Source organism: Aspergillus thermomutatus (genome assembly GCF_002237265.1).
Source record: "Aspergillus thermomutatus strain HMR AF 39 chromosome Unknown NODE_20, whole genome shotgun sequence".
Taxonomy (NCBI): domain Eukaryota; kingdom Fungi; phylum Ascomycota; class Eurotiomycetes; order Eurotiales; family Aspergillaceae; genus Aspergillus; species Aspergillus thermomutatus.
This window is the reverse complement of record NW_020798068.1, coordinates 96,694-122,668: the sequence shown is the minus strand read 5'-3', so window position 1 is coordinate 122,668 and position 25,975 is coordinate 96,694. Positions and strand designations below refer to the sequence as shown.

General features: G+C 50.2%; 5 protein-coding genes across 5 annotated transcripts; 3 read left to right on the top strand and 2 right to left on the bottom strand.

The window, feature by feature from the left end:
• Window positions 1-498: 498 nt before the first annotated feature.
• Window positions 499-8,366, top strand: CDV56_108557 (uncharacterized protein; the record flags this gene model as incomplete). Its single annotated transcript, XM_026762176.1, has 11 exons — window positions 499-2,053; window positions 2,111-2,724; window positions 3,095-3,313; window positions 3,374-5,873; window positions 5,923-6,205; window positions 6,257-6,601; window positions 6,653-6,818; window positions 6,870-6,997; window positions 7,496-7,502; window positions 7,568-7,874; window positions 7,972-8,366. 11 exons carry the CDS (start codon window positions 499-501, stop codon window positions 8,364-8,366), a joined length of 6,519 nt encoding a protein of 2,172 aa, XP_026617612.1.
• A 261-nt stretch (window positions 8,367-8,627) lies between these two features.
• VMA8 (H(+)-transporting V1 sector ATPase subunit D) lies at window positions 8,628-9,820 on the bottom strand (the record flags this gene model as incomplete). Its single annotated transcript, XM_026762134.1, has 8 exons — window positions 8,628-8,842; window positions 8,895-8,935; window positions 8,991-9,000; window positions 9,057-9,105; window positions 9,161-9,486; window positions 9,555-9,565; window positions 9,627-9,739; window positions 9,806-9,820. The coding sequence occupies 8 exons, from the start codon at window positions 9,818-9,820 to the stop codon at window positions 8,628-8,630; spliced, it is 780 nt and encodes a 259-aa protein (XP_026617611.1).
• Window positions 9,821-10,187: 367 nt separating this feature from the next.
• Window positions 10,188-12,971, top strand: SYF1 (mRNA splicing protein SYF1; the record flags this gene model as incomplete). The annotated part of the gene is made up of 5 exons (XM_026762057.1): window positions 10,188-10,229; window positions 10,292-10,408; window positions 10,462-10,515; window positions 10,609-12,620; window positions 12,680-12,971. 5 exons carry the CDS (start codon window positions 10,188-10,190, stop codon window positions 12,969-12,971), a joined length of 2,517 nt encoding a protein of 838 aa, XP_026617610.1.
• A 702-nt stretch (window positions 12,972-13,673) lies between these two features.
• CDV56_108289 (Sec7 domain-containing protein) lies at window positions 13,674-18,713 on the bottom strand (the record flags this gene model as incomplete). The annotated part of the gene is made up of 6 exons (XM_026761908.1): window positions 13,674-14,003; window positions 14,064-14,446; window positions 14,507-14,613; window positions 14,675-15,063; window positions 15,127-15,472; window positions 15,535-18,713. The coding sequence occupies 6 exons, from the start codon at window positions 18,711-18,713 to the stop codon at window positions 13,674-13,676; spliced, it is 4,734 nt and encodes a 1,577-aa protein (XP_026617609.1).
• Window positions 18,714-20,673: 1,960 nt separating this feature from the next.
• On the top strand, window positions 20,674-25,498 carry CDV56_108095 (putative Rho guanyl nucleotide exchange factor; the record flags this gene model as incomplete). The annotated part of the gene is made up of 3 exons (XM_026761714.1): window positions 20,674-22,897; window positions 22,958-24,825; window positions 24,935-25,498. 3 exons carry the CDS (start codon window positions 20,674-20,676, stop codon window positions 25,496-25,498), a joined length of 4,656 nt encoding a protein of 1,551 aa, XP_026617608.1.
• Between the last annotated feature and the right edge of the window lie 477 nt (window positions 25,499-25,975).

Here is a 25,975-nt window from a genome sequence, read left to right as displayed (position 1 = left end):
TCGATGATTCTCACTCATCACTACCTTTTGATTTGAGAGAGGTACTGACGTTTGAGAGGCAAGACAAAGCAGGGTTTCGTGGAGGGTCCATTAAGTGTTACAACGCTTCAGGACTTCCAGCCAGTTTTGTCACCCGGGACATGGAAACGTATGCATAACACTATCAGCTTAGGTTTCCTTCGTTTCATCTCGTAGGGAACTTCGCGTTTCATTAAATCTCTTTGTGTTGCCCCGTGTGCACAGCCATATTCCATGCGGACATCGACAATGGCCTCGACACAACACGTTCACTGACAACAAATTATAAAGTGGATCACTGATAGAGTTTTGAGACTCGGAGATTTGGTTCTTTCTCTTTGTTTCTTAGACTAATCTTTGGCGCCGTCGTCCCTCGATGTTCTTTGTCTATCATCAACACACTTTCTCGAGTCAAACAAAGAAAGACACCGCGGGGACACTAAAGATAGAATTATCTTCTATTCTTTTTTTCATCCTACCATGGTGCTGAAGAATGCACTCGTTCTTTCAGACAGTAGCAATTCTCATGTCTTGTCCTCTGCTCGAGGGCGAGTTGAAGATGGACATAATGCGTCGGTTTCCACCACCCTTGCCCTCGAGTCACTCTTCCCCGGCAAGGACCTGTTTCTCTCCGATTCTTCGGAAATCTTCCTATCCTCTTGCAAAAATCTTGAGACTATCAGTGATTTAGATGCGAACAGAACTTTGATCCCTCGGCAGACAAGCCATTACGAATACGCAGCTGAGTCTATTCCACTTTGGAGTAAAACGAATATGAGGGATACCCTACCAACGATGGGCACAACGCCTGGAGCTACAGTCACTAAACCAGCAAAGCAAGCCACAAAGATGTCAGATTATGCTGCGCGGTTCAGAATTCGAAGGAAACGAGTTACAAACCCGAAATACGTCGATGACGAAGAGAAGCATAACGACGACTTGATGAGTCCCTCTAATACAAAAAGCACCGGAGACGCTACTAGCGGGGGAGCGAACAAGAGGCGCGATCTGGACCCTTCGTATGACCCAAATCAAGATGATGAGGGCCCGGATGAGGACGATCAATTCTCCCTGAGGATCCCCAAAGATGGTCGGAGGAAACGAGCTCTCGACCCGACGTATACTCCCGGCAAGGATGACGGTGGTGAAGATGATGACGATGAACAACTTCCAACGGGCTCAGGGCGAAAGAAGAGAAGAACTTTGGACCCTGCCTTCGTTCCTGACAAAGATGACGACGAAGACCATGACACATTTCTGGATTCATCAAAGAGCGGCAAGGGCAGGACTACGGACAAAGGAAGTTCGAAAAGGAAAGCGATCTCTGATATTGGAGTTGGGAATCTACCTGCTCCCAGCAAAGACACACCTTCTCGAGCCGCGAAAAGGAAGAAGACTGAACCAACACTACCTCCAAGAGTCCCATTGTCTCCAGCTCTCACAGATCCTCAGCCTGATAACTCTGGCGGAGATGCGGTCATCAAAAATCCCTGGGAGGTTGTTAACGCCAAAACACAGCCCAACCACCCTTTAGTGTTGAAAGCGATGAAGGTCCTCAACAAGATTGCGGATGACAGAAACCGAGCCTTCTTCGCGCTCGCCAAAGCTCATCAACGCTCTCGAAAAAGCTATCCAGCCCGCTTGGCACATAGTACAAATGACAAGGCTGATACCCAGAGTCAGGTAGAGTCTTTACGAAAAAGAAGCAAAAACTGTGATGCCGTGGTGGGGCATTCGGACTCTGCCGCGCGAGTAGGCGATACTCCAGCGATTCAGGAAGATGAAGCAAACAATCGTGTACCAGATCTGTCCCTGGAAAGAGCGAAGCGCTGGGCAAATGCCGCCAATGTGCCCAAAGGTCTCTGGAGCGAAGTGGAGAAAGATCTATTCTCCCGAATTGCCATGAGGGGCTTCGAACCTTTACTTCCCAAGCAGTGGCATTACGACTTCTCCACACTCCCGAATCCCCTGTTCGCTGTTTCTGGTGAGAAACGGGCGCCGTTGATCAATACGATCAGAGGCTCGGAGTTCTACGGTAAGTTCGAGCTCAGCCATGCAATTTGCCCTTGATAGCCCGCTGAACATGTTGCAGCAATCAGGTCGCTTTCCGTTCTATTCTCTCTCGGCGGCCATGTGAGAGACTGCAGTCTGCTGCGTCGTCGACCTGAACTCAGAATCAAACGAGCAATTGACAAGTACATTCGCTGGGCTGTGTATGATGCAGGTTTACATGTCAGTTCAGAGGCAATACCCGTGCATACAATATACGCCAGGAAGGGAGAAGAAAGTACCGTCAAGGCTGTGGTGAAGGTGAACCGCCGTTTACAGAAGCTGGCAGACCGATTTCGAAGTGTCTATGGCCTTACATCCGCAAATAAAGAGCCTGTGACACCTGCAACTAGAGCTAAGAGGAAGAGTGCTAGTGGCTCAAAAGCACCGAATAGCCCCCCTCTTCTTACAGGTTTTGTTATCAGCGGCCCAGTGGTTGCCATCTTAACCCTGAACACCGACCCTTCCGTCGCAAAGGGTCAACGGGGAACTGCAGACAGCAACTTCATTTGCCAATTCGACCTCAGTGAGCAGGGTCAAGATGTGTGGAACTCGCTTGCAGTGGCAATATCTGTCATGCATATCCGCAACACCATGATGGAGCTTGCCGAGCATAATTTGGCAGGATTGTGCAGATTCAATGCAGATGGACATGTGGTGATGGACCAGGATCTTTGAGCAATTATGTTTTAGGACGTACCATTACATCAATCAGTCAAATCTCGATTCTTTTCTGATAGTTCCTTTCTCTGGTCAATATTTCTCGAACTCAGTGATTTGCTTTTATCCTCGGAGGGAGAGGGCGAGATACATGTAACTCGATCCAGCCATACGCCAGTAGCAATCGATTACCCCGTAACAGTGCTCGAACTTACAAATTTCCAGAGATTCTCACTCGAACCGGAATTGCTCTGCAATATTTTCTTCTCCATTGGGATCATGATCTTCCTATCGATACCCAATTACCAAGCGAAGTATATATCACGTGACACTGACCAATGTCTCCCCGCTGTTTGTTGATTGACAGAGTCGCAAAGGCACAAATCCACTAAAGGTGCAAAGTTCCCTCATGGATGAAAGTGACGATAAGGAGATCAAGTTACAGAGAGCTTCCGGTGACTTGGTCAAGGAATTCTCCGCCAAGCTGCCATCTCTGCTCTGGAAAACGCGGAATGAGGACGGACAGAGTATTCCAGTCCCACGAAGATGGACACGGGCGGCCAAAGCAGAGAGACTTATAAGCCTTGTAAGAGCATTCATACTCTAAATACAGTTGATATGACTTGTTCACAGTGTTACTCTACAGCTTGAGCCTTTCCAAGAATGGCCGCAGCTGCTAGACCCGCATCTGCAGGCGCTTCTGCCTCCTCTGGTGGATGCTTTCCTCGCTTACCTGGTCAAGCATCGCGACCAATATGGCTCTAGAGCTTCCAAGGCTGAGCAGCAGGTACTGTATCCCTTGCCAAGGGCCATCTGTCGGCTTCTCTACACCTTTTGCAAGGTCCGCGGGGTCAAAGTCATCAGTCGGTTTTTAAACAATGAGCCCAAGTACCTTGATCCAATGTTGCGGGCGTTCATCGAGTGGGATGCACTCGCTGCGGACGAGGCTTATGGGGAAAATCCGCGACAATTAGTTTGGGAGGAGCGCTACGTGATGTTGATCTGGCTTTCGCATTTATTGCTCGCCCCCTTTGACCTTTCGTCCTTGTCCTCGGATGATATCCCGGTTCCGTTCGACAATCTGGGTCAAATCAAGCCATTACCGGCGCATGCGCCAATGGTAACAAAGTCTTTACTTTCGGTGACGCTGAAATATGTCAATGTCCCTGGTAAAGAACGGGAGGCTGCCACTCTGCTGCTTGCGCGGCTTATTTTGCGGCGGGATATGCAAGCCCTTGGGCTCCTGACTAATCTTACAGAATGGGCGTTTGCTGTCTTGAACCCTGGAAAAAGGGAAGAGCTTCCTTCTGTCTACACATGTATCGGCGTTTTATCTTTCCTGGCACGATTGGGCGCTTCGGGCCGGGTGGATGAGTTTGCACCCTTGATCGTTCCCATCTTTGAACGCACCCTGCATATTGCACAGGAGCGAACGGGTGTATCTGAGATCATCAGTTCGTCTGCTCTTGCTCGAAAGATTATCATTAAGATTCTCCGAACTGTGACAGTCATGGCACTGTCACTTAGCGAAAGACCAGAAAGTCCAATTTCAGATGACAAAGTTTCTTCGATACTGGAAGATTCGATCGATCACTTTTTGGTGTCTCTCGCCGACAAGGATACACCTGTCCGCTTTGCTGCAAGCAAAGCACTCAGTATCATTACTCTGAAGTTGAACCCGGACATGGCGTCTGAAGTCATCGAGGCTGTCACTGGCTCCCTAGAAGAGAACATACTTCACGAGAAGCCGGATGGCACAATTGTCACACCGTTCGAAGCGCGAAAGATCGGGTTGCATCTTCTTAAGCGAAACTTGAATGCGGTAGATGCGCAAAGGTGGCAAGGCCTGATACTCACACTGGGGCATTTACTCTTTCGACGCGCGCCTCCAACCCATCAACTCCCACATGTACTGCAGCCGCTAATCTCTGGTCTCGATTTCGAACAACGATCGTCTACAGGGAGCTCCGTAGGCACCGGCGTTCGAGATGCTTCGTGTTTCGGAATATGGGCAATCTCTCGCAAATACACAACCCAGGAACTGTTGACCTTGAAAACGCAAACGATAAGCACTCCATCGGGTCAGGATGAAAAGAGCATCTTGCAGATGCTGGCAACAGAATTAGTATGTGCCGCTTGTATGGATCCTTCAGGGAATATTCGAAGAGGCGCGTCTGCTGCTCTGCAGGAGCTGATTGGCCGCCATCCCAACACCATCGCCGAGGGGATTTCATTAGTCCAGGTGGTGGATTATCACGCAGTCGCGAGACGATCACGAGCGATGATTGACGTTGCGAAAGCCACCGCTGTACTAAGTCACCATTACTGGAGTCCACTTGTGGAATCTTTGTTGGGCTGGCGAGGACTGGGATCTCCTGATGCTGAGTCTAGAAGACAGGCCGCGAAAGCAATCGGAGATCTCAGTATCCACGAATCGTACAAGACGATTAGCATAGTGCTTCACCGATTACGGCATAAGCTGTCGAGTCTTCCTCGCGGTGACGTCGAGGCGAGACATGGCTGTCTGCTGTCTATTTCTACCACAGTAGATGCCTTCAATGCGCACAATGCCACAGCGAGGGACAGCAAGGAACAATCTGAAGCCAAACTTGTTGCCCACCAAGTTACCGAGCTCTGGGACATTTTTAGCTCACCAGTCGGCCCAATCAAGGAGGACCTAACACTCCAGATCTCTCGACCGGAATTGACAGCTGAAGCCTCATCGCGCTTGATACGTTCGCTTTCCCAATCAGTTACCCAAGGAAATGAGCCTACTTGTTCTCGGCCATCATCTGGTTCGCTGGACAGAGCACATGAGACCCTCTTGCTATGTATATCTCGGAGTGAAGATGTTGCTATAGAAGCATCATCTGAAGCTGTATCCGAGTTCTTCCCTCTTCTATCATTATCTAAACAGGAAGAAACAATCCAAGATTGGTTCGCGCATATTCGTGCTACCTGGAAGCTGCCAACGGGCAGAGGACAGATCTCGGTTCTAGGGGCGGTATTCAGGCAACTTGAACCCGTCAATAGTTTGAGACAGGCTGTGGTTGAGACATTGCTTCGATGTGCTGATAAGGAGGAGTTGATCGAAAAGAGGGTAGTAGCGGTCAAAAGCTTGACTACAGGAGTTTTACCGTATATCGGTGAGTTTAAACATATATCAAATGAAACAATCTGCTGACCGCAAGGCAGCCATCACGGAGGATATTGCGAGCCATATCATTAGATTTCTGAATGACTACACAACCGACAGGCGAGGCGATGTTGGGTCCTTGCTGAGACTGGAGGCAATTCAAGCTGCAAAGATTCTCCTTCGACATCAATCTCGTCCTGAATCCCGCTCTATCTATGCTCAGAATATAGTAGGCTGTCTTTGTCGACTTGCTGCAGAAAAGTTGGACAAAGTCCGTCTACAAGCTTGGATTTGTCTTCAGGAATTCTGGGCGTCAGCCGAAGACTTTCCACCGTTACAGAAGTGAGAGAATAAGGATGATTGAATCGGCAGTACTTATGCTGACTGAGGCAGAAAATATGACCATTTCAGCCATGTGTCTTCGACCGAATACTTCTTTCAGTTACTTCGGTTGCAAGCGATCGATTGGCTACGCTTACCGTTACTTCAGGGATTGGCGACATCTGCTGTTGCGGGTGCTGAAGGGCTCATCCGTTCTACTCGCCTAGCACTTGTGCAGAGCCTCAGCAGCTACAGTGAAACGGAGCAGCAGATCGAAGCGAGTGCCATTTTGAAGGACCTTGGAGTCATATTGAGCGATAATCTGCACGACGACCGCTACGCCATACCAACAATGGAATTTGCAGCCTTTCTCGTGGATGGTTATGTCTCCCCAGTCTATGAAAAGTCTGAATCAAGGTGCGCAATTGGCAGGAAGAGTATGGATGAAACCAGCTGACTTTGAAGTAGTTTCCGAAAGCTCTTCGTGCTTGTGCAAAAGGCACACTTTAAGTCCACGAATATGGCAAGGCTCGAGGCTGCAATCAAAGTCTACGCGGCTCTGTGTCGGTTGGAACATCTAAGGGCAGACGTCCTGAAGAAGATGGTTGGAATGCTCCTGCATCCGTTTCCTAGGGTATGTAGCGTAACTCTTCTTGACACAGGCGTCTATACTGACCGACTATAGATCCGTTCAAGCGTAGCGGACTACCTATTCATGGAGACAGGGGCCGACCTTGTGAAAGACGAGGATTGGACCAAACCCCCGAAGCAACTCAGGAGTCAAGTGGAGAATTTACGGGCGATGTTAGAACTGTAAATAATCTGACGGAGCTGTAGATATACCTTCAAATGATGATAGTTACCCTGAGAGCGAATTAATGAAAGAAACATAGCGAGAGTCCTTGACGGCTAAAAACGAGCGGAAAGTAAACCAAGTAGAAAAAAAAAAAAAGAAGATCTTTGCATCATCCGTGAATCGAACACGGGCCTCGTCGATGGCAACGACGAATTCTACCACTAGACCAATGATGCTGTTGTATACCGTGAACTGCAAGAATAACCCTCATGAACCAATACTTTAGACAATGAGTAGGCTGTCTCCAGATTAAATGAAGTTCCGAAAGTCGATACAGGAAGTCAGCAGTTTGAAACATCCAAGCTCGCGACAAGGGCTCAGTGGTCGCAACAATGGCCGCATTACCGGCATCTACTCCCTCTGTTCCCCCTAATCCTACGTGAGTGCCCATTACCGCTCTGACTTATCCCATCTTTGAAAGCTACATTGTGCTAACCTGAGCTACACCTCCGCAGTGTCTATGTGTGTCCCCTCGTCCTCATGTTATAACGAGCGAACAGCGTATCTAACATCCCTGACAAAAACAGGTCCGTAATCTAGAGGAACGCATCAAGATCGACCAGCTCAAAGTGGCCTTGGAAGAGATCTTCTCCGAGTATGGCAATATCCTGGAGATCGTTGCGAAGACCAACCTGAAGGCCAAAGGCCAGGCGTTCATTGTCTTTGACAACGTCGAATCCGCGACCCGCGCAATCGACGAGATCAACGGGTTTGAACTCTTCGACAAGCCGATGGTGCTCGACTATGCGAAGACGAAGAGCGATGCAACCGTTCTGCAAGAGGGCGGGACAGAAGAGCTTGAGGTCCATAAGCGGAGGCGGTTAGCAGAGAAGGGTGCGTTCTCTCTGTCCTTCCCTTTTCGCTTTCAAGATTTTCCTATCTCTTTTTGTATCGGGGCGTGTCCTTCGCTAACTGCGTTTGTTCCTGGTAGAGCGCAAACAAGCCCACGAAGCCCTGGAAGCTCAGAAGAAGCTCAAGCGTCCCCCCGGTCCTGCCGACACAGCGCGTCCAGCCAAGATGGTCAAGGGCGCGGGCCTCAAACCGACCAGCGGTGCGGCAGCAGCAGTCATTCCCGACGAGTACCTTCCTCCCAACAAGATCCTTTTCCTGCGGGACTTGCCCGATACCGCCGACCAGGAGAGCCTTACCGCTATATTTGGTCGATTCGAAGGATTCCAGGAAGTCAGATTGGTTCCTGGCCGAAAAGGAATCGCCTTCGTCGAGTACGAGAACGAGTCGGGTGCTATCAGTGCGAAGGAGGCTACCTCGAACATGCCTATGGGGGACAATGGCAAGCCTATCCGCGTCACCTACCAAAGACAGTGAACTACTCATTTTCGAGCGGCCTTGGGCATCGGGTTCAACTTGTTCTGGCGTTAGGAAGGTTGTTTTCATTTCTATATGTAGTATTTTGGTCTTGATCATGGAGAAAATGATGTGTATTCATCCGCAGAGGGGTCTTTCGCTCTGGCATCCTGTGTCTGAAGGGTACCCTCATAATATGAGATAGATGAAAACTGAATGTAAAGCGACGAACAAAACATGCTTGAAGGAATATACACTGCTCAAAGAAACAACGCAGACACTCTAGAAAATGACATCGGCGTCTTCTTTCTCCCCCAGAACATCTGGGGCTTCAGGCGCTGGTTCGACTTCAGCGACCTGCTTGTCCGCAGCCTCTCTTTCTCTAGCAGCTAAAATCTCGGCATCGGCGGCGGCGCTATCCCGTTGTTTCTTGTTCGAAACCTTCTTCAATCTGTAGAACTCCTCTCTGTCCAATTCATCGAGTTCCGAGTTGATATCTAGGGCCTGGTCAGATATCGAAGAGAGAAAGAGCTTGTAGGGGCTACCCACATTTTATAGTGTTCTCCGTTCGAGGAATGATGACATGCTCACTGATTAAGAAGGTTAGTCTGTAGATTCTGGTCTATGTTAAGGTGCAAAGCGTACATCGCATTCACTATGGCCTTGGTCAGCGTTTCAGTTCCACCATGGGTGGAAGCGGACTGGACTCACCTCGCCGATTGACAACTTTGATCACCTCGTCTAAGATCACGAACGCAGTCTAAATACCGCATGTTAGAGACGGATGAGCTCCAGCACATGTAAAAATCCAGTACCTGTAGACTCGCAAGTTCCACTAATGTCTCTACTGCTCGAGCATATGTCTCCCGACACCGCTGGACCTGTTGACCACCCTTTCCGAGACCAGTCAAACCAAAGTCATTGATCCCTTCCTCTGTGTAGCTCTCAAATTGCGGTAGGAAGACACCGGAGACATTCTCTTGTTTAGCCCGTACTCGGAACCGAGCTTGCTTGGCTGATTCTTGAACTTGGTAGCCGATATCCCCACCAACAGCGTAGCTCACTTCGGCAAGGGAGAATGCAGCGATTTGCATAACCCGTCCCATCTTCTGTTTCGCTTCATCGATGCGTCGGGTAATCTCTAGTATACAGCATCAGCTTTGAGAAATTGCGGCGCCGTGCGCTATCTTGTCGGGGAAGCTGTCTTACCCCGGAAACGCCTACAGTTGGACGGATGCATCAGCAAGGAGGTACATTTCAAGACAAGAATAGCAAACATACTTCGTGAGGGCTTCACTCTTTCGTTTCAATAAGCTGTGACCTGTCTCCGCACCCTTCAGCTTACCCTTCATCAACCCCAGCGACTGGCGGGTCGGGAAGACTGGCTCGCGGCCCTGATAAGGACACCCATCTCAATCAGCGAAATCGTAAAGCGGATCAAGCAAAGAGAAGACACATACCACTGCACCCGACATGACTGGGAAATGCTTAGATGGAAATAATGATCAACTCGACGTAACTGCCACGGAATAGCAGAGCGCAATTGCTGTTGAGCCTCTGATTGGCACGATGATACGCTGCGCGATAGAGGCAGAAGCTTGGGCCACCCGTGCCCGCCTGGCTGCGGCATGACAGAAGATCACGTGCTCCCGTCCAACTTCACCTTCTGCGGCGCTTGATCGTTTGCTGGTCAACGCGACGAGGACCACAAAAAGCTCTCCCGTTCATGCGACTCTCCCTTTTTCTGACCCTGTGTTGACCGTGTGAGCTGGTCCCGCTCGAATGAGTGGCGAAATGCCAGGGACACTCCTGCCCCCGAGATCTCACCGGCAACACGCACAGATGGACCGAACGTCTGCCTCAGGGCCAGATCTTTACCTGATTGTGAGTGACAAGCATGAATTGAGCATTGCACTCGCGGAGGCTGACACAGTACTTGCTCATAGGCCGATCAGGATACTGTCTATGAACAGGATCTTCTTCGGGCTCCTGGCAGCATCAAACCATGGCTTGCCTACATTGAGTATAAACAGCAGAATGGGACCCTCTACGAGCAGGCCTTTGTAGGATTTCTCCCCCATCTACTTTGCGATTACATGCTAATAGACTATTTTAGGTTATGGAGCGTGCCTGTAAGCAGCTTCCCAGATCATACAAACTTTGGAAAATGGTATGTCAACCCAGAATTTTTTTTTTTTTCTTTCCCTGTCTTCACATAAATTTTTGGAAGATAGCAGTAAATGATTTTGCTGACTGTTCATAGTATCTGGAGTTTCGAATGAACCACCTTCGGGGTCGTAATGCGACAAAATACCGCGGCGAATATCAGAAGGTGAACGCGCTCTTCGAACGGGCCCTCATACTGCTGAATAAAATGCCAAAAATTTGGGAGATGTACCTCTCTTTCTTGCTACAACAACCATTGGTGACAAAGACTCGGAGGACATTCGACCGCGCGCTTCGAGCTCTGCCGATCACCCAGCACAACCGGATCTGGAAATTATACAAAGCCTTTGCGCGCTCAGCATCTGGACAAACAGCTGTGAAGATATGGGCCCGTTATATGCAAATACACCCGGAAAATGCCGAAGAATATATCGAATTGCTCGTTGAACTGGGTCAATACACCGAAGCTGTCAAGCGCTACATGGAAATCCTTGACAACCCGAGATTTCAGTCGAAGCAAGGAAAGAGTAACTTTCAGATATGGACTGAGATGGTAGACCTGCTCGTCTCTAAGGCAAAACAGATCCAGACCGGTCCGCAAGTCGGCATTGACGTTGACGCCATCCTTCGGAGTGGAATTGATCGGTTTGCGGATCAGAGAGGGAAGCTCTGGGCTGGGTTGGCGACGTATTGGATCACGAAGGGTAATTTCGAGAAAGCACGCGATGTCTTTGAAGAAGGTATTACCACTGTCATGACCGTCCGCGACTTCACCCTGATATTCGACTCCTATGTCGAATTCGAAGAATCGATCATTGGAAGCTTGATGGAGGCTGCGGCGCTCCGGGCTGATAAAGGAAGTCTCGACGAAGACGCTGATTTTGACCTTGATCTACGAATGCTGAGATTTGAACAACTTATGGATCGCAGGCCGTTCCTCGTCAACGATGTCTTGCTAAGGCAAAATCCCAACAATGTCATTGAATGGGAGAAGAGGGTAGCTCTGTGGGGTGACAACAAAGAAGAAATAGTCAACACTTACACGGCCGCCATCGCTGCTATCAACCCGAAGAAGGCTCACGGCAAGTTTTCTGAACTCTGGGTCAACTACGCCAAGTTCTACGAGAGTGGTGGAGATTTGGACACTGCTCGAGTCATTTTTGACAAGGCTGTCAAGGTTCCCTTCAAGTCTGTGGCCGAATTAGCAGAGACATGGTGCGAATGGGCCGAGATGGAACTTCGAAGTGAGAATTTCGATAAGGCCGTTGATATCATGGCCAAAGCTACGCAGGCGCCGAAGAAATCTACGGTGGACTATTTCGACGAAAATCTCTCACCTCAGCAACGCGTTCACAAGAGTTGGAAGCTTTGGAGTTTCTATGTGGATCTGGTCGAAAGTGTTGCAACCTTGGAAGAGACGAGGAAGGTATATGAGAGGATTTTTGAACTACGCATCGCAACACCCCAGACTGTGGTCAACTATGCCAACCTATTGGAAGAGCATAAATACTTTGAGGATTCCTTTAAAATCTACGAAAGAGGCCTGGATCTCTTCAGCTATCCGGTCGCTTTCGAGCTCTGGAACCTTTATCTCACCAAGGCAGTGGATCGGAAGATTGGTATTGAAAGATTGAGAGACCTCTTCGAACAGGCTCTCGACGGATGTCCCCCGAAGTTCGCGAAGCCATTGTATCTGATGTACGGCAATCTTGAAGAAGAACGCGGCTTGGCCCGACACGCAATGAGAATCTATGAGCGTGCAACACGGGCAGTTTCCGACGAGGACAGATTTGAAATGTTTGAGTTCTACATCACCAAGTCTGCCTCCAACTTTGGCTTGACATCCACGAGGCCTATCTACGAACGCGCCATTGCGGCCCTGCCAGACCAGGAAGCCAAAGAGATGTGCCTCAAGTTCGCAGAGATGGAGAGGAGACTTGGCGAAATCGATCGCGCACGTGCGATCTACGGCCATGCTTCTCAGTTCTGCGACCCCCGTACCAACGCCGGCTTCTGGCAGAAATGGGAGGCATTCGAGGTCCAACACGGAAACGAAGATACCTTCAAGGAGATGCTTCGTATCAAGAGAAGTGTTCAGGCGCAGTACAAGTATGTGGATCCTGACGAACTCATGGCAATTGAAAATACGCTAATATGTATTGAAACAGCACCGATGTCAACTTCATTGCTTCCCAAGCAATCGCCCGCAGCCAGCAACGCGCCCAGCAAGGCGGCAAGGAAAGGGAGGACGAGGAAGCAGACATGGATGGCTCCAAGGAGCGCGCAGACGCCATGGCAGCTCTGGAACGGCAAGCTCGCGCCCCCGTGGGCTTCGTCGCTGCCAGCACCGGACCGGAGGGCGGCAACCGTCCGCCTCCACCGGGTCAGCAGCAGCCGCAGCCCTCTGCGCCCGTCAATCCGGACGCTATTGATCTTGATGATGATATGGATGCCGAATAGTCTCTTCTCCTTCCACATTTATTTCATGTCTGTCGCCCGCCGCCCGGCATCGACATCGACATCGCTATCTTGCAAAGGTTGCACGCACTTTTCTCCTTAGGAATTCATTCTGCGCTAGAAGTCGCATACGTACATACGTACATGAATGTCACTCGCTCATCTTCCCTGTAACTTCTTCTTCGTCGTCGCGACTTCCGGCTGTCGTTGGTTCTGTCTTTTCTGTTGAAATATCCGTGGAACACGGCATCTGAACCAGAGCCGCACATTGTCTTTGCCATACCAACTAGTTTCCTTTGTTCTTGTTTCCACTCATATGCTGTGCGATACCGCTTCGAGATGGCGTTTTACTTTTTTTTTGTGTGTGCATAGATGGTCATTCTACTGCAATCCAGATGTGAAGTCTTGCGGGTCGATTCTGCAACATGGACTGACTCATTGGTTGGTGTATTTCAATAAGTGACCTCGTGCTTGTGCTTAGAGACAGGACACAGATTATGTCTATCGAAGAGGGACCTCGTAGGGAGGAGCCAGAAGTCGATGAATTCTAGGTAGGGACTGTTCCACCATTCCCGGGTCATTGTTGGTCGAACGATCATTATATTTACATGTATACAAGAGGAGGACAACGAAGTAGCTACCCACGTTATAGATGCTCGAAGTGGTAAAAGGAGAATAGAGTCGATAGACGAGAGGACCCCACGGTTAGTCGCTCTTTGTTTCAGGCCTGATCGCTCCGCCTTCACTTTCCGACTGACCAGGCGTTGGCTGAGACTCTCCAACGTCTGCATCGGTGGCGTTGGCGTCGTCGTGAGAAGAAGAGATAGGAGACGAGACCGCGGAGACTGGAGAGGGTTTTTCGTTCAAGTTTTCGGGGAAAATCTCCTTGAACAAGTCTGGGAGGAATCGCTCCAGACGTTTCTTGGTTTCGGACCAGATTGGTTCCTTGCTAGGATCTTGGGACGGCGGTACCAAGTATCCGCCATCCGCCATGACTAGAAGAATGTTTTTGAGACTTTCGGGAATTGCCTCCTCCTGTGGAAGATAGTTAGAAAATACATTTCTCGATAGCTCAAGGAATGCAACTCCACGCACCAAGCTGTCTCCCTGACCGCTGTTCATCATACGGTCGAGGATATCCAGAATCTTCAGCCAGAGGTCTAGCATGCCTTCCCGGTTCGGAAGTTGGTCAAGATAGCGTAGGAAGATTTTGCAAACCAGTGTTGCTGCTTGAACGCGAGTCTCACTCATACCAAGTGGATCGGAATGGTAGACCTCGGGTTTCAGTAACAAGAGAATAAGTGGGAAGAGGACCTGGTCAAAGATAGCGGTCCATTCCTTGTCATCAGTCGAGTCAATGTCAACAGAGAGAAGACATCTTTGCAGAGTGGAAACCGCATGATGCCGGATATCCCGGCAAGGGTTAATGCACTGTGCGCTCAGGGACTGAAAAATGGGTGACCAGTAGGCTGACCAAGCTATGAGGTTGTCAAAGTTAATGGCTTGTTCTACTCTGCCCAGACACGCTTCATACGTACCTTCACGCTCTTCAAGATGAGACTGCTTAATGAGCGTCGGAACCCTATTCGTCAGATGATAGATGAGACCAACACCTTTGACGCCGCGAGCAACAACCTCGTTCTCACTACAAGCTTTCTTTAGCTACTAGTTGAGGCATCAATTTCATTCGGGAAAAATAAACAAACCTTGGCTTTGATGGCTTGACACCCTTAGAGCGCCGAGAGGCCGCATCCCTTTGTCGTTCTTCGATGTAACCCACGCTACCAGCGCTTATGAAATCATTCGCAAGACCGACAGCAGATTCATAATTATCTGCGGTCACTATGGGAGGGACAGAATCAATGATTGTGCGAAGCAGCTCGAAAACTAAGGGCGCCGCCTCCGTGTGTTGGTGTAGTCTCTGCAGAATGGACCAGAAGTCGGGGGAGACAGTGAGCTCGTTCCTCAAGAGACCTGGTTCTGAGATGCACCGCGATAAACCTTTGATTATGGGGACAGCAACACTTTCTAGAATATCCTGCTCGAAGCTGGATATGCCGTGGAGAATGACAGGCACACGCATGAAGGATTGATCCTGGAAAATGTTAGTCAAACCGGACATAAATCGTCGAAGACGGATGGTTTGGGGCATGCGTACATGGCTCAATCGCAATAAATTGAACAGGTAGGAGACGATCCGAGACAGCGCCAGTGAGTGCAGATTCTTTGCATCTCTGATAAAGGCCTGTAACAAAGTGGCTAGCCGTTCACCAAGGGCCTCGATGGTTTCTTGGTCACGAAGGGTAAGAATCGTTGCCAATTCCAAATGATACATCAGCTTAGGATCGTAGTTCGATTTCTGTGCAACTGCTCTGCCATTTAGCGATCTTGGGGAAGGCATGGGTCGTTCAGGTTTGACAACAATGACCGCTGGAGTAGTCTCTTCAGGTAGCTGAGCCATTAATGTCTCCACGACGAGAGTGACGGATGGTAGGGAAAGAGATCTATGTCAATGCTATTGTTGGTATCACACATGAGCTGGATGGAAAAAGAGTAAAGCACTTACTTGATGTTGAGCAGAACATCATTGATTGCGCATGCGGCCACGCAGTCAACTGTGCAAAGCGTATTGTCCAGCTCCTCATCTGATGGTTCTGGGGGATCATCAGCTGCATAGCTGGAGAGGTAAGACGTGAAAGCCGACAAGAGTCCTGTTTCACTACCACGCGCATCACGGTCCACAACCTGTGATGGAGGTTGCAGTGGGATCGAAGGGATCTCGAATTCAGCTATCATATCACTTTCAAATGAAGGAATGAGCGAGTTGACGAAGAGGTTGCTGATGATTTGAAAAACATATTTCCAGCTCTGCCGAACAGCAGACTCATTTCCGGCCAGAACCCGGAAGAGAACAACCGTGGCTAGCTGGGCTCTGAAGTCTCGCCCGAACTTGACGGCAAGCTCGCTGACCATCACGGTCTTCTTCCCGGCTTGAACTTCCGTGTTAAGGGCAGTGCTTGGCGGCTTGTCGGTGGCAAGAGTGCTAATGGAGGCGAGACTGAAGATGATGCGGTCGAATGCCTCGGTGATACGGTACCGCGCCGCAATCTGAGCGCATTGATCGAAACCCATCACGACTCGAGAGTAGACCGCATCGTCCGAGGCGGACATGAAGACGTACGAAAGCGTAGCCACGACTGGTTTCCAAGTTGCTTCAAACATCTCCGAATCATAAATGTTGGTTTCCCCAACCACCAGTTCTCCGGCAGACGAAGATTTGAGCAGGAGCTCCCGCCATGCATAATCAAAAGCGTGTTTATTCTCGTGCTCATCGGGTAGAATGATCTCGTTTTGTTTGATTGAGTCGTATATCTCTTGAAGGAATTCGGGAGCAAAGTCTTCTCCCGCATTGACTCCACGCAGATTCCTTGCGAAGTCAGTGCAAGTCATGCGATTCTGGGGCTTGATATTAGGATTGTAAGCATCTGTGTTAAGCATAATAATGCCGTATGTCAGAACGAAGAGTGCGTCCTTGTCTGCAACGCCCTTTGGATGGGCTTTCTGGACGAATTTATCAGAAAATGTGGTCACAATCCGTTCAATGAGAGCGGATTCTCCAGGAAGACGGAAAGCACCGAGAAGGTCTCTCAGCGCGTCGACGACAGTCTTCCCGGAGAAGTCAAACAGATCGACGAATGCGTCCAGGATTGCTTCATTGGATTTCTTAGAAATGAACTCTCCAAGGACCTTCTTCGATATCCGAGTCGTTCCTTTCAGGAATCGGGCAACCAGAGCAGGATCGTCCGGGTTGTCAATGATACCATGAGCTGCAAGGTATGAAATGCCCGCCTTTGAATTTTCATTAAACTTTTGGGCGCCCTGTATGATGATTCTCTTCTTTTTGCGTTGGCTTTTCAACATCTCCTTGGAAGGAAAGCCCTCGTATTGCGGCTCGTCCTCGAGACGATCGTAGATGAATTGAACGTACCCTAGCAGTGCATCCAGACACAATGGGGGCACATTGGTTGTGCTCCACGTCGCTGAATCGGGGAAGGCATTGCGAGAAAGTAGACCAACCATGTCCTCACAGAGGTCTGCCCGATCTACTTCGCAATCATAGTTGACGAAAAGCTCCACCATGAAACTAGGGATACGTGCCAGCACGCCGATGCTTTCCACCATGGCTTCCCGAGTCTCTGGTCTTCTCGAGCCACCTTCCAGACCTAGTTTCTGTCTATCCTTGACGGGGACCGGCGTGGACCTGCCGCTGCTGGTCTGTGAAGGAGGAGGTTTCACCAGCTTAGGTGCTTGCGGCACTCCATCATACAGGGCCGGATCGATGCCGGGTTCTCTCGGTATCTCTACGCGAGGATGAAGACAAGCAACCAGATAGGACAAGTACAGCTCTTGCTGCAGCTTGAGAACGGACCGGCAGGTTAAAAGGAGAGTGCCAGCAACCCTGAGCGACCCACTGAGAATGGCCAAATTTTCCGAGCGAACCAACTGGAACAGGTGCCTGCAAAGATCGTCTTTCGCCAATGCGGCCAAGCTAGGATGTTTGGCAATGGAAGGGCCCGCGACTTCCAAAGCCACATCTATGATCCGCAATGCCATTACCCTCATGGGATCAGTATGTTGTCGGTTATGTGGATCGAGCAGATCGATAAGGACACGGAATAATTCCCGGATAGAAGGCAAGGAATACGGCTCGACCTCGTCCCCGATATCGTCCTCTGGGTTTGGAGGAGCGGCGACAGCACTCCCATGAGCAACTTGTTCGGAAGGTTCATCCCCGCTGGTGCGCTCACGTTCCGGTCCTGCGGTGTCGGAGCCCATGGCGGAAGGATGTTGGGAGGTTACGGTGTCCCCATCGACAGAGGGATCCATCTTGAGGCCCGTCTGTTCGGCACTGTTCCCGGTTGTTGCCAAAGAGCCCGAATCGACCGACTCCGTAACGTCCAGCTGTGACAACCGCGAAAAGATCACTTGGCACATATTGACCATGGCCATTTCGGCGGAACGCCGCAGCACTTCCGAGAGACGCACTTGACAGCACATGCTCAGACCGGTTTCCATCATTTCACAGACACTTTCGTCACCGAGCAGCTCTCCCTCCGGTCGGGACAGCATTCCCTCCATCAGTTTTAGGATCCTCAACAGAACAATCTCATCCGCAGCGGAGTCGCTGGCCTCGAAACGACAGTGGGTTATGGCGGCCGACAAGAGCTGCATGGCCATGGAGAGTCTAGGGGAGTCGCGGTTAATGATGTTATAAGCGAAGAACTTGGTGATAGCGATCAGGGCGAGGGAGGTGATCGAGGCCGAGGTTGAGGATGACCGGATGACTTGCAGGAAGGGGTGCAGAAGTGCCGGGGTATCGAAGGTCCGAATGTCTTTGCAGTCCTTCAGGTCGCTCCGTAACCGTGTGAATGCAGAGATCAGAGGGTTATCCTGCATGCTCTTTCCTTTCTTACCCCTCAGGCCCCATCGATTGGCCAAAGCATGATCGTCATCCATGACAGACAGTCTCGAACGAGGACGGGGAGAGGCCGCGCCATTGCGAGGGCTCGGAGGGGCAGATGTATCTTTATCATAGACCCGGGAGGAAGCATTTCCACCCAGAATGGCGGCAACTGACGAATGAGCCCAGCGGGCATGTTTGCGCATGGACGAGGTGACGGTGATGCATTCTGTTGTCACCAGAGCCACTGGATCAACAGCGATGGACAGGGAGGATGTTGACATGACGGAGAGGGGGGCGGGGGAGGAGCTCTAGGAGAGGTTGCTCAATCACAGAGCAATCTCATATCATAGCCTGTCGCTCTGAAATAGGACGGAGGAGGGGGATTGAAGGCTGAGCAGCACAAGTAGCGTTTTTGGAGTTAAAGAGGAACGCAACAGCTGGTCTTCTCCAGCCTTTGGATGGCTTACCAAATGGGGTTTAGAGTGTTCTGGCAGTCAGTGTGTCCCGTCTGTTATGGTATGTAACAATACACGGGGAAGAAGCCGTAAGATACTGGTCAAGGTTGTATTGTACCGTTAGTTACCAGCAATACCTGTACCTGTACCAGTCATTCTCGATAAGGTAGCCTTTCTCAGTACCTTACTTTTGCGCATCTACTTGATCAGTCAATGACCTCAATAAATGCGAGGAGGTCAAAGTGATGGGTCTGATGTTGCTGATGCTGGTAGAACTGTCAGGACAACCCTTAAGGGGTCTCATGGTAAGTGGGAACTCAGCATGTGCATCCTTGATCACTCCTTACAGAGAGCCGAACTATGAGGGGCTCGGAGCCCCATGAAGCTCAGATACAGGTGTATACTAGATGGATAGAGAACTGGTACCTACTAATTAGATCAATCTGTAGTACGTACGTACTGTTAAAGATGATTGAGCCTCTAAGACGATAATGTGGTAAGGAGCTTGAAGTACCTTGGAAATATTCTCCCCGATGGGGCTGGAGTTCTCCACACCTACTTATCAACACTACTACTGATTGACATTGTTGTTTATTATGGATAAAGGGCCAAGGCAGCTTCATTTGGTCAAGTCAAGCTCTGCCAATCATAAATCAATCAAATCCTGGTTTCAGATTCCCTTGCAGACAGGGATATACAGTTAGTTACTCATAGTATCTAGGTAGTGATCAGAGCTGACAGTCTGGGAGAATTGTTTACTCATTGACTGGCAGGTGCTTGTTGACAACCTCACGTGTCATCAGCTACAGACCATCTATTCAAAAAGTAAGCAAGAAGATGATGCTCATACTCATATCATAGATATAGAGTCAGGATAATATAGTAGATAGATACCAACCAGCCTCCCCGCGCTTAGAATAGCCGATTGTGCCCGATAATCATTATTAGTTTAGTAGGTTAGTATGTTAATCAAGTATCCATAGATCTGATCTCATGAATCTTCTTACTTTAATTCCCCTCTTTTCCCCTCACTACAGTCTTTATCTACAACCTGGAAATCATCATCTTCTTCTTCTCCTCCTGAAGGATCTATCTAAGGACTTTAGCAGGTCAGACTGAGTCTATCGCATCTCAGTTGATCATCGCTCTCGGACAAGCCACATCCATCCATCTGCAGTCCCTTCAATATTAATCGTCCAACCAAATCCCAGTCAACAACTCATCGCTTGTTTTGACTACTTCTTCTTCTTCTTCTCTTCTAATAGATAATTCCACCGATCAGCATCACCATTTTTATTAACTATCATCTGATCCTTCTTCCTCTAGAGAAACTTTGCGCCATCGGAGGAATCCATTGCCAGTTAGCGATTCACTTCTTCCTCCCCCCTCCATCTTCTCCTCTCCTCTCCTCTCTCCCTCCCTCCACTCCTCCACCTTCTCTCGACCTTTCTTCCCATGGAGGGGATTCCTTCTTCGTCTCCTCGTTGGATCGTTTGAGGATCATCACTCGTTCACTTATTTTTGTCTTTCCTTTCTTTCCTTGTGTCGCTTGAGCCATACTACTAATCTTCTCCCTCCTTTAATTTAGTCGCATCACAGTACCCCGTGTAACTGTTGTTGTTGTTGTCACTCTTTCTTGACATATTGTCTTCCTTTCTCTCTTTTTACTTAATCATCTTTAATACTTTCCTTTTCGATAGCTCTTTCCTTCTTTGGTCGTTCCAGCGCTTTCCTTATTTGCTTCACTCGTTGCGCGCCAATTGCTCCTTCCTCGAAATTGCCCGCCATGGCGACCGTGTCGAGCGCCCTGTCGGACCTGCCTCTGGAGCAGCTCACCCTCTACCAGGCCTCCGATCCCTATCTGTCTTCGATCTTCGTCTTCTACGGTCCTGTTACAACCGCAAATGCCACAGTGAGCAGTTCGCGCATTCAGGCGCATATCTTGACCCCCGCTGGTTTTCAGAGCTATTCTCGCATCACTGTCTCCCCCGCTGCTCCGTTATATGCGGCCGTCAACCACCTACCCCGCGAGAAACAAGGCGACGAGGTTTGTCGCGGTCTTGCTGTCAGCATGTTGAAATACTTTGCCGAGTTGTCCGATCCGGCCAAGGAGTGCTTGGAAACAATGGCTCGCGCGGGGAAGCCTGGTGGAAAGATTCCCAAGCTATTTGATGAGATGCATGCGGCGGATCTTGCGAATCGGATGACCAAAGTGGAACAATCATCCGACGTTATACGCGACATTCGCGGTGCCTTTCAGGAGCGCAAAGTTCCGTGGGTGGATATTGATGTGGTGTTCCCTGCGGGAACAATACAGCCTCCCCAGAGGCCAGAGGACGACGGTGTCGACGGAGCTTTGGAGATAGAAGACAACCCCGATCTACAATATGGCCAATATTCTGCTCTCGTCCGAGCTCTCGGGGCACCGATGTTCCTGCCGACATCACGATTGAAACGAGCGCCCTCCCAACCGACCAATCTCAGCAAGTCTAGGCTCTTCACCAGAAGTCAGAAGGAATCTCTCCGTCTGACTATGTGCGAGCTCGTCGACACGGAAGAACGGTATGTGAGCAAGTTATACAATCTTGTGCGCGAGGTAGCCGAAGAATTCCGATTAAAAGCCCAAGGCAGAGGAGCCTCCAGCACCAGTCCAGACGAAGCCTCTCTGGCCGCACTTTTCCCTCCCTGTCTCAATGAGATACTCGACGTCAATCTCGGGTTTTTAGGGGTGATTCGCAATGTCCTGGAAGAAACAGAAAGGGAGGCGATCGCGGATATTGGAGACGACACCGAGCTTCCGTCGTCCATATCGCATAGAACGTCGTCAAGGGAAGGAAAGGACCCGATTGGTGCTGTCGCATTTGCGAATGCGCTTCTCGAATGGTTTCCGCAGTTCTCACAACCCTACGCGGACTATATGCGAGCCCACACAGGCTTTACACAGACTCTCAACTCATTTATGAGGGATAAGAACTCGAGCTTCTCCAAGAGAGTTGTTGAGACTGGAGAGCAACGATTACGTTCGTTACTGATGGAGCCTGTTCAGCGCCTGCCCCGTTACAGCCTTCTGATTGACACCATGACCAGCAGTCTTCCCCTGATCCATCCCGCCGTCAGGCCCCTCCTAAAGGCTCGAGATATTATCAAAGATATATGCTCACTCGACAACCCCTCGTCTACAAATCACGACCAGAGCTTCCGACGATTGAAAGAGCTGGTGGATGGCTGGCCGGCGACAATACTGCCTGTCGGCCGCTTGATCACAGCTGTTGACTTCAACGAGCTGTCGCCTCCATACCACATCGATCCTTCATCTCCAAACCAAAATCAGGGGATCATGTTGATCTATAAGAACTGCCTTGTTCTCTTAGCGAAAGCTCTGGGAAGCAGAACAACTGCACGCGGCTTACTTGCAGATCTCGACGGCGCCGCATCAGGACCCAGTGGCCCCTCTGCCCTGCAAAGCTCAGGTGAGATCAGGGTTGCGCAAGTTTACGACCTGCAAACAGTACGCTCAATGCAGTCTACGTGCGGGAGAATACTTTTCCTCGCCCCTACATCGGCCAAAGCAAGACCGAACCAGAATACTACAGTGGATTTGTTCGCTTTGGAATTAACTGGGATGTATGAGGGACGGGCGAGTCGGCTTATTGAAGAGGTTGTGAAGGCCAAGATTGAAGGCCGGTTTTCTGAGAGCGAGCGGGAGAACGGTAAATGGACCCTGAGGAGCCCCACGGGGACCGTCGGGAACATAGGCATTCTGGCCTGTGTTCTCGAAGAGGAGAAGGATAATGTCTTGGGGCGGAGTGGCCTGTCCAAGATTCGAATCGTCTTTGACACTCCGAGGGCAATTTCCAGCAAGGCATTGAACACTTCCGATCTGGAGGTGATCATCTCGGTTTCCTCTGCCAGTGAGGACCAATATCGGGTCGACGTAGACTCCATTGTCGGGCTTGCCTCCTCAGATATTGTTACAGTGGATAGCTTTGTTCCTGTGCTTTCCAAACGCCGTAAGTTTCTCGTCCTCTTATCACACTGATGGCCTGTAGCATTTCGTTGACGGTGTATAGTCTTGAATGTCCTTCTGCCTCTGCATGGTCCCCGAAACCGGACGATGACGGAATCAATAATTCACTCGAATTTTGATATACTTCGCTACCTTGCCGGCCATCTAATCACTCAATTCAAGGCACCTCGCGGATTTCGTCCTCCTTCGCCTACCAAGCTCCTCTCGAGTCTCCTAGGTGGGGGGCCGTCGAAAGACGCCAAGGACAGTATCACTACAGGTTCGAAAGGCCCCAGTTCTGCAACTCTGCTTGGTGAATTCCCGAAAATGCCACCTCCGAGAGCCAATCTCTCTCGATCCAATACGCTACCTTCGGTATTCCCTGGAAAGGAAGAGACCCCTAGCAAAATCTCCGTGGTTGGGACGACTCCTTCCAAGGGACCAGATAGTCCGTTCAGTTTGTTGGAACAAACATTTGCGGCCTACGCCCTTGCACTTCAGTCTCGCAGCGGCAATATCGTTGGACGAAGTCTGCGTGCGAGGGAAAATGTCGACAGGTCATCAGTCAATGAGTTGTATAATGTACTTTTGGAAGACCCCGGGAAGATTCAAGCTGCAGCCGAGGTGCCTGTTGACACATTATTTGTGGCGTTCGAAACATTCATGACAAACGCATGGAAGGAGCACATGGGCCCGGTGATAGAACCCGGCGCTCTAAAGCTCATTCAGAGTCAATTTGATACCATGTTTCCTCGCGACTTTGAGGAAAATTTCCGCAAATTTCTCGCGGAGATCAGTCCTCAGAACCGGCGTGCGCTGGTATCTCTGGTGCGGCTACTAGCCGAGTTGCTCGATGCGTCTGGGAACGACGGCGATCGAGGTGCCCTGACTGCGGCCTTTGCCGAAATTCTGACAGTCGACGGAGACCCCATGCAGCACATATCTCTTCTAGACCGACTTGTGGACGATTTTGACAATCTCTTCGACGAGTTTATCCCCAGCGGCGCATCGCTGGACGGGATCTTAAGCAGCGACCAGACCAAACCCAGTGCGCGCGACGCAGGGTCTATTAGCTCGAATGCGTCCTCCTTCCGAAAACGTTTCGGCTTCAGCCTGCATCGAGAGGGATCCAAGAATGAGGGAGAGAGCAAGGTCTCGTCAATTCTCAGGACGCTCAGCAAGAGCAAAGCTCCTGGCGACTCGGAACCCAGTACCCCGCGAGGCTCGTTGCTGCGTTCCAAGTCAATCGACGTGGACGCTGGGCTGAGTCACCTCTTACGACCTGGCTCGCGCGACCGTCCCAGTGCGGCCTCATCGCAAGAACACCTTCGACGACCGGGTAGCTCTCAAGGGCAGCCCCCATCTCTATCTTCAATCCGAGGTATCTCAACGAACGGAGTAGTCAAGGTGCGGAGAAGGAGAAGGAGCTCACTGTCCGATCTGAGGCCCGGAACGGCATCCACGGACACGTCTGCTGTCTCGCCTAACCAGGATCCGCGGCCTGCGACTCCTGTATCATCAACCAATCGTTCCGAAACTGAATTGGCGACCCCAACCACACAGCCCAGACCACAAACAAGTCACGGCACAGATTCTACGAACAGAAGCACGTCGCCCACCAAAAGCAACTCCCCTTCCCGATTGACCTCGCCAAGCCGACGATCACCGACACGTCCAGTCACCCCAAGCCGCAAAGAGAACATTGACCCAACTTTGAGTCGAACGGACCGACCTCCAAGAAAGAAAAGTGACCTTACTGCTTCTCCCACTCAAGAACAGAAGAGAAGATTGCGGGCACTCAGCATACCATCATCACGAAATGTTGGGCTCAAGGAGCGCCCAGTGCTGGTTAACGGATCTGACCCCAGACGCCTGCAAACTTTGACCTCTTCGCAAAGAACCCCGAAGCTGCGAATGCAGAGCCCACAAAAGGTATGGTTCCCAGAATTCCCTCTGCTGCTCGGCCGACTATCAGTCGGTCTCTCTGTTCTTCTTCGTCGTCATCATCTGCCGAGAGGATTTTCGACTAACATATCTACAGCTCCGAGATCGTCTCCAAAGCGAGAAGAGACTACAACATTCTGCACAATTGGGGCTCAAAGAGGAATTGGCCTTGATCGGCGAGGAACTGCAAGCTTTGAACGTCGCATCACCGCAGCCGCTAAAGAATGCAGGACAGAATCCTGGGTCGTTAGACGCACCATTCCTGTCGGCAGCTGCTGATCCAGCTCTTCTCAACCATATTGGCAATTTAGAGTCGAAGTTTGAAGTGCTTTCGCAAGAGCTGAATAGCCGCACCTCTGCAATAGAGAGAGATCTGGAATCGTCTCTGGTTGTTAGTGAGAAGCGAGCAAAGAAATTAGATGAGCTGTACCGTGAGGCTAGCGCGGAGAATGAGGCGCTGTATGATCGGTTCAATCTGGAGCTGGGAAAGATTGTGCGGGATGTTCGATCTGGAAGTGTGGAAGAGGCTCTCCGGACACAATTGTCTGAGGCATTGGAGGAGATTGGAAGGCTCAAGAAGGAGAACTTCAGGCTGAAAAGGGAAGTTGGCGGACTACGTGCACAGCAAGCAGCCGTGGCCTTGTTAAAGGCGAGCGAATGAACGATCGAGACACTTATGAGACCTTTTCAATCCCGGCCCAAGGCGCCTCGTGGCTGGCCACTTCCCAAGGCTTTGGCGTCGAGCTATCTTTCCTTCTTCTACTCGGCACAAAATCATTTCTTTTGCAATGGACATGATCTCATGCATCTTATCGGAAAGCGATCATTCTCGGTTCGTATTGTCTCTTTTGGTTCACCATTTCTCTACGCATGGCGTCAAGGCAACCTTGTTGAATGAACCCAGGCGCTGTGCCTACTCCAAAGAATATTATGTTTTTTTTTATGGAGGAACTCCACCTCGATCTTATCTATGAATCCTTCTTCTTGTATCACACATCTCTCGTCAGACCGACAAGGCTTTTCTTTCTAGCGGGCCACCATGTTTCTGCACTTGTTGACTAGTGCTGGTGCACACTGCTTCAGCAACCATCTTTTGACTCAGCTGCTCGGATATGCTTAATGTAGCCTTCCTGTGGTT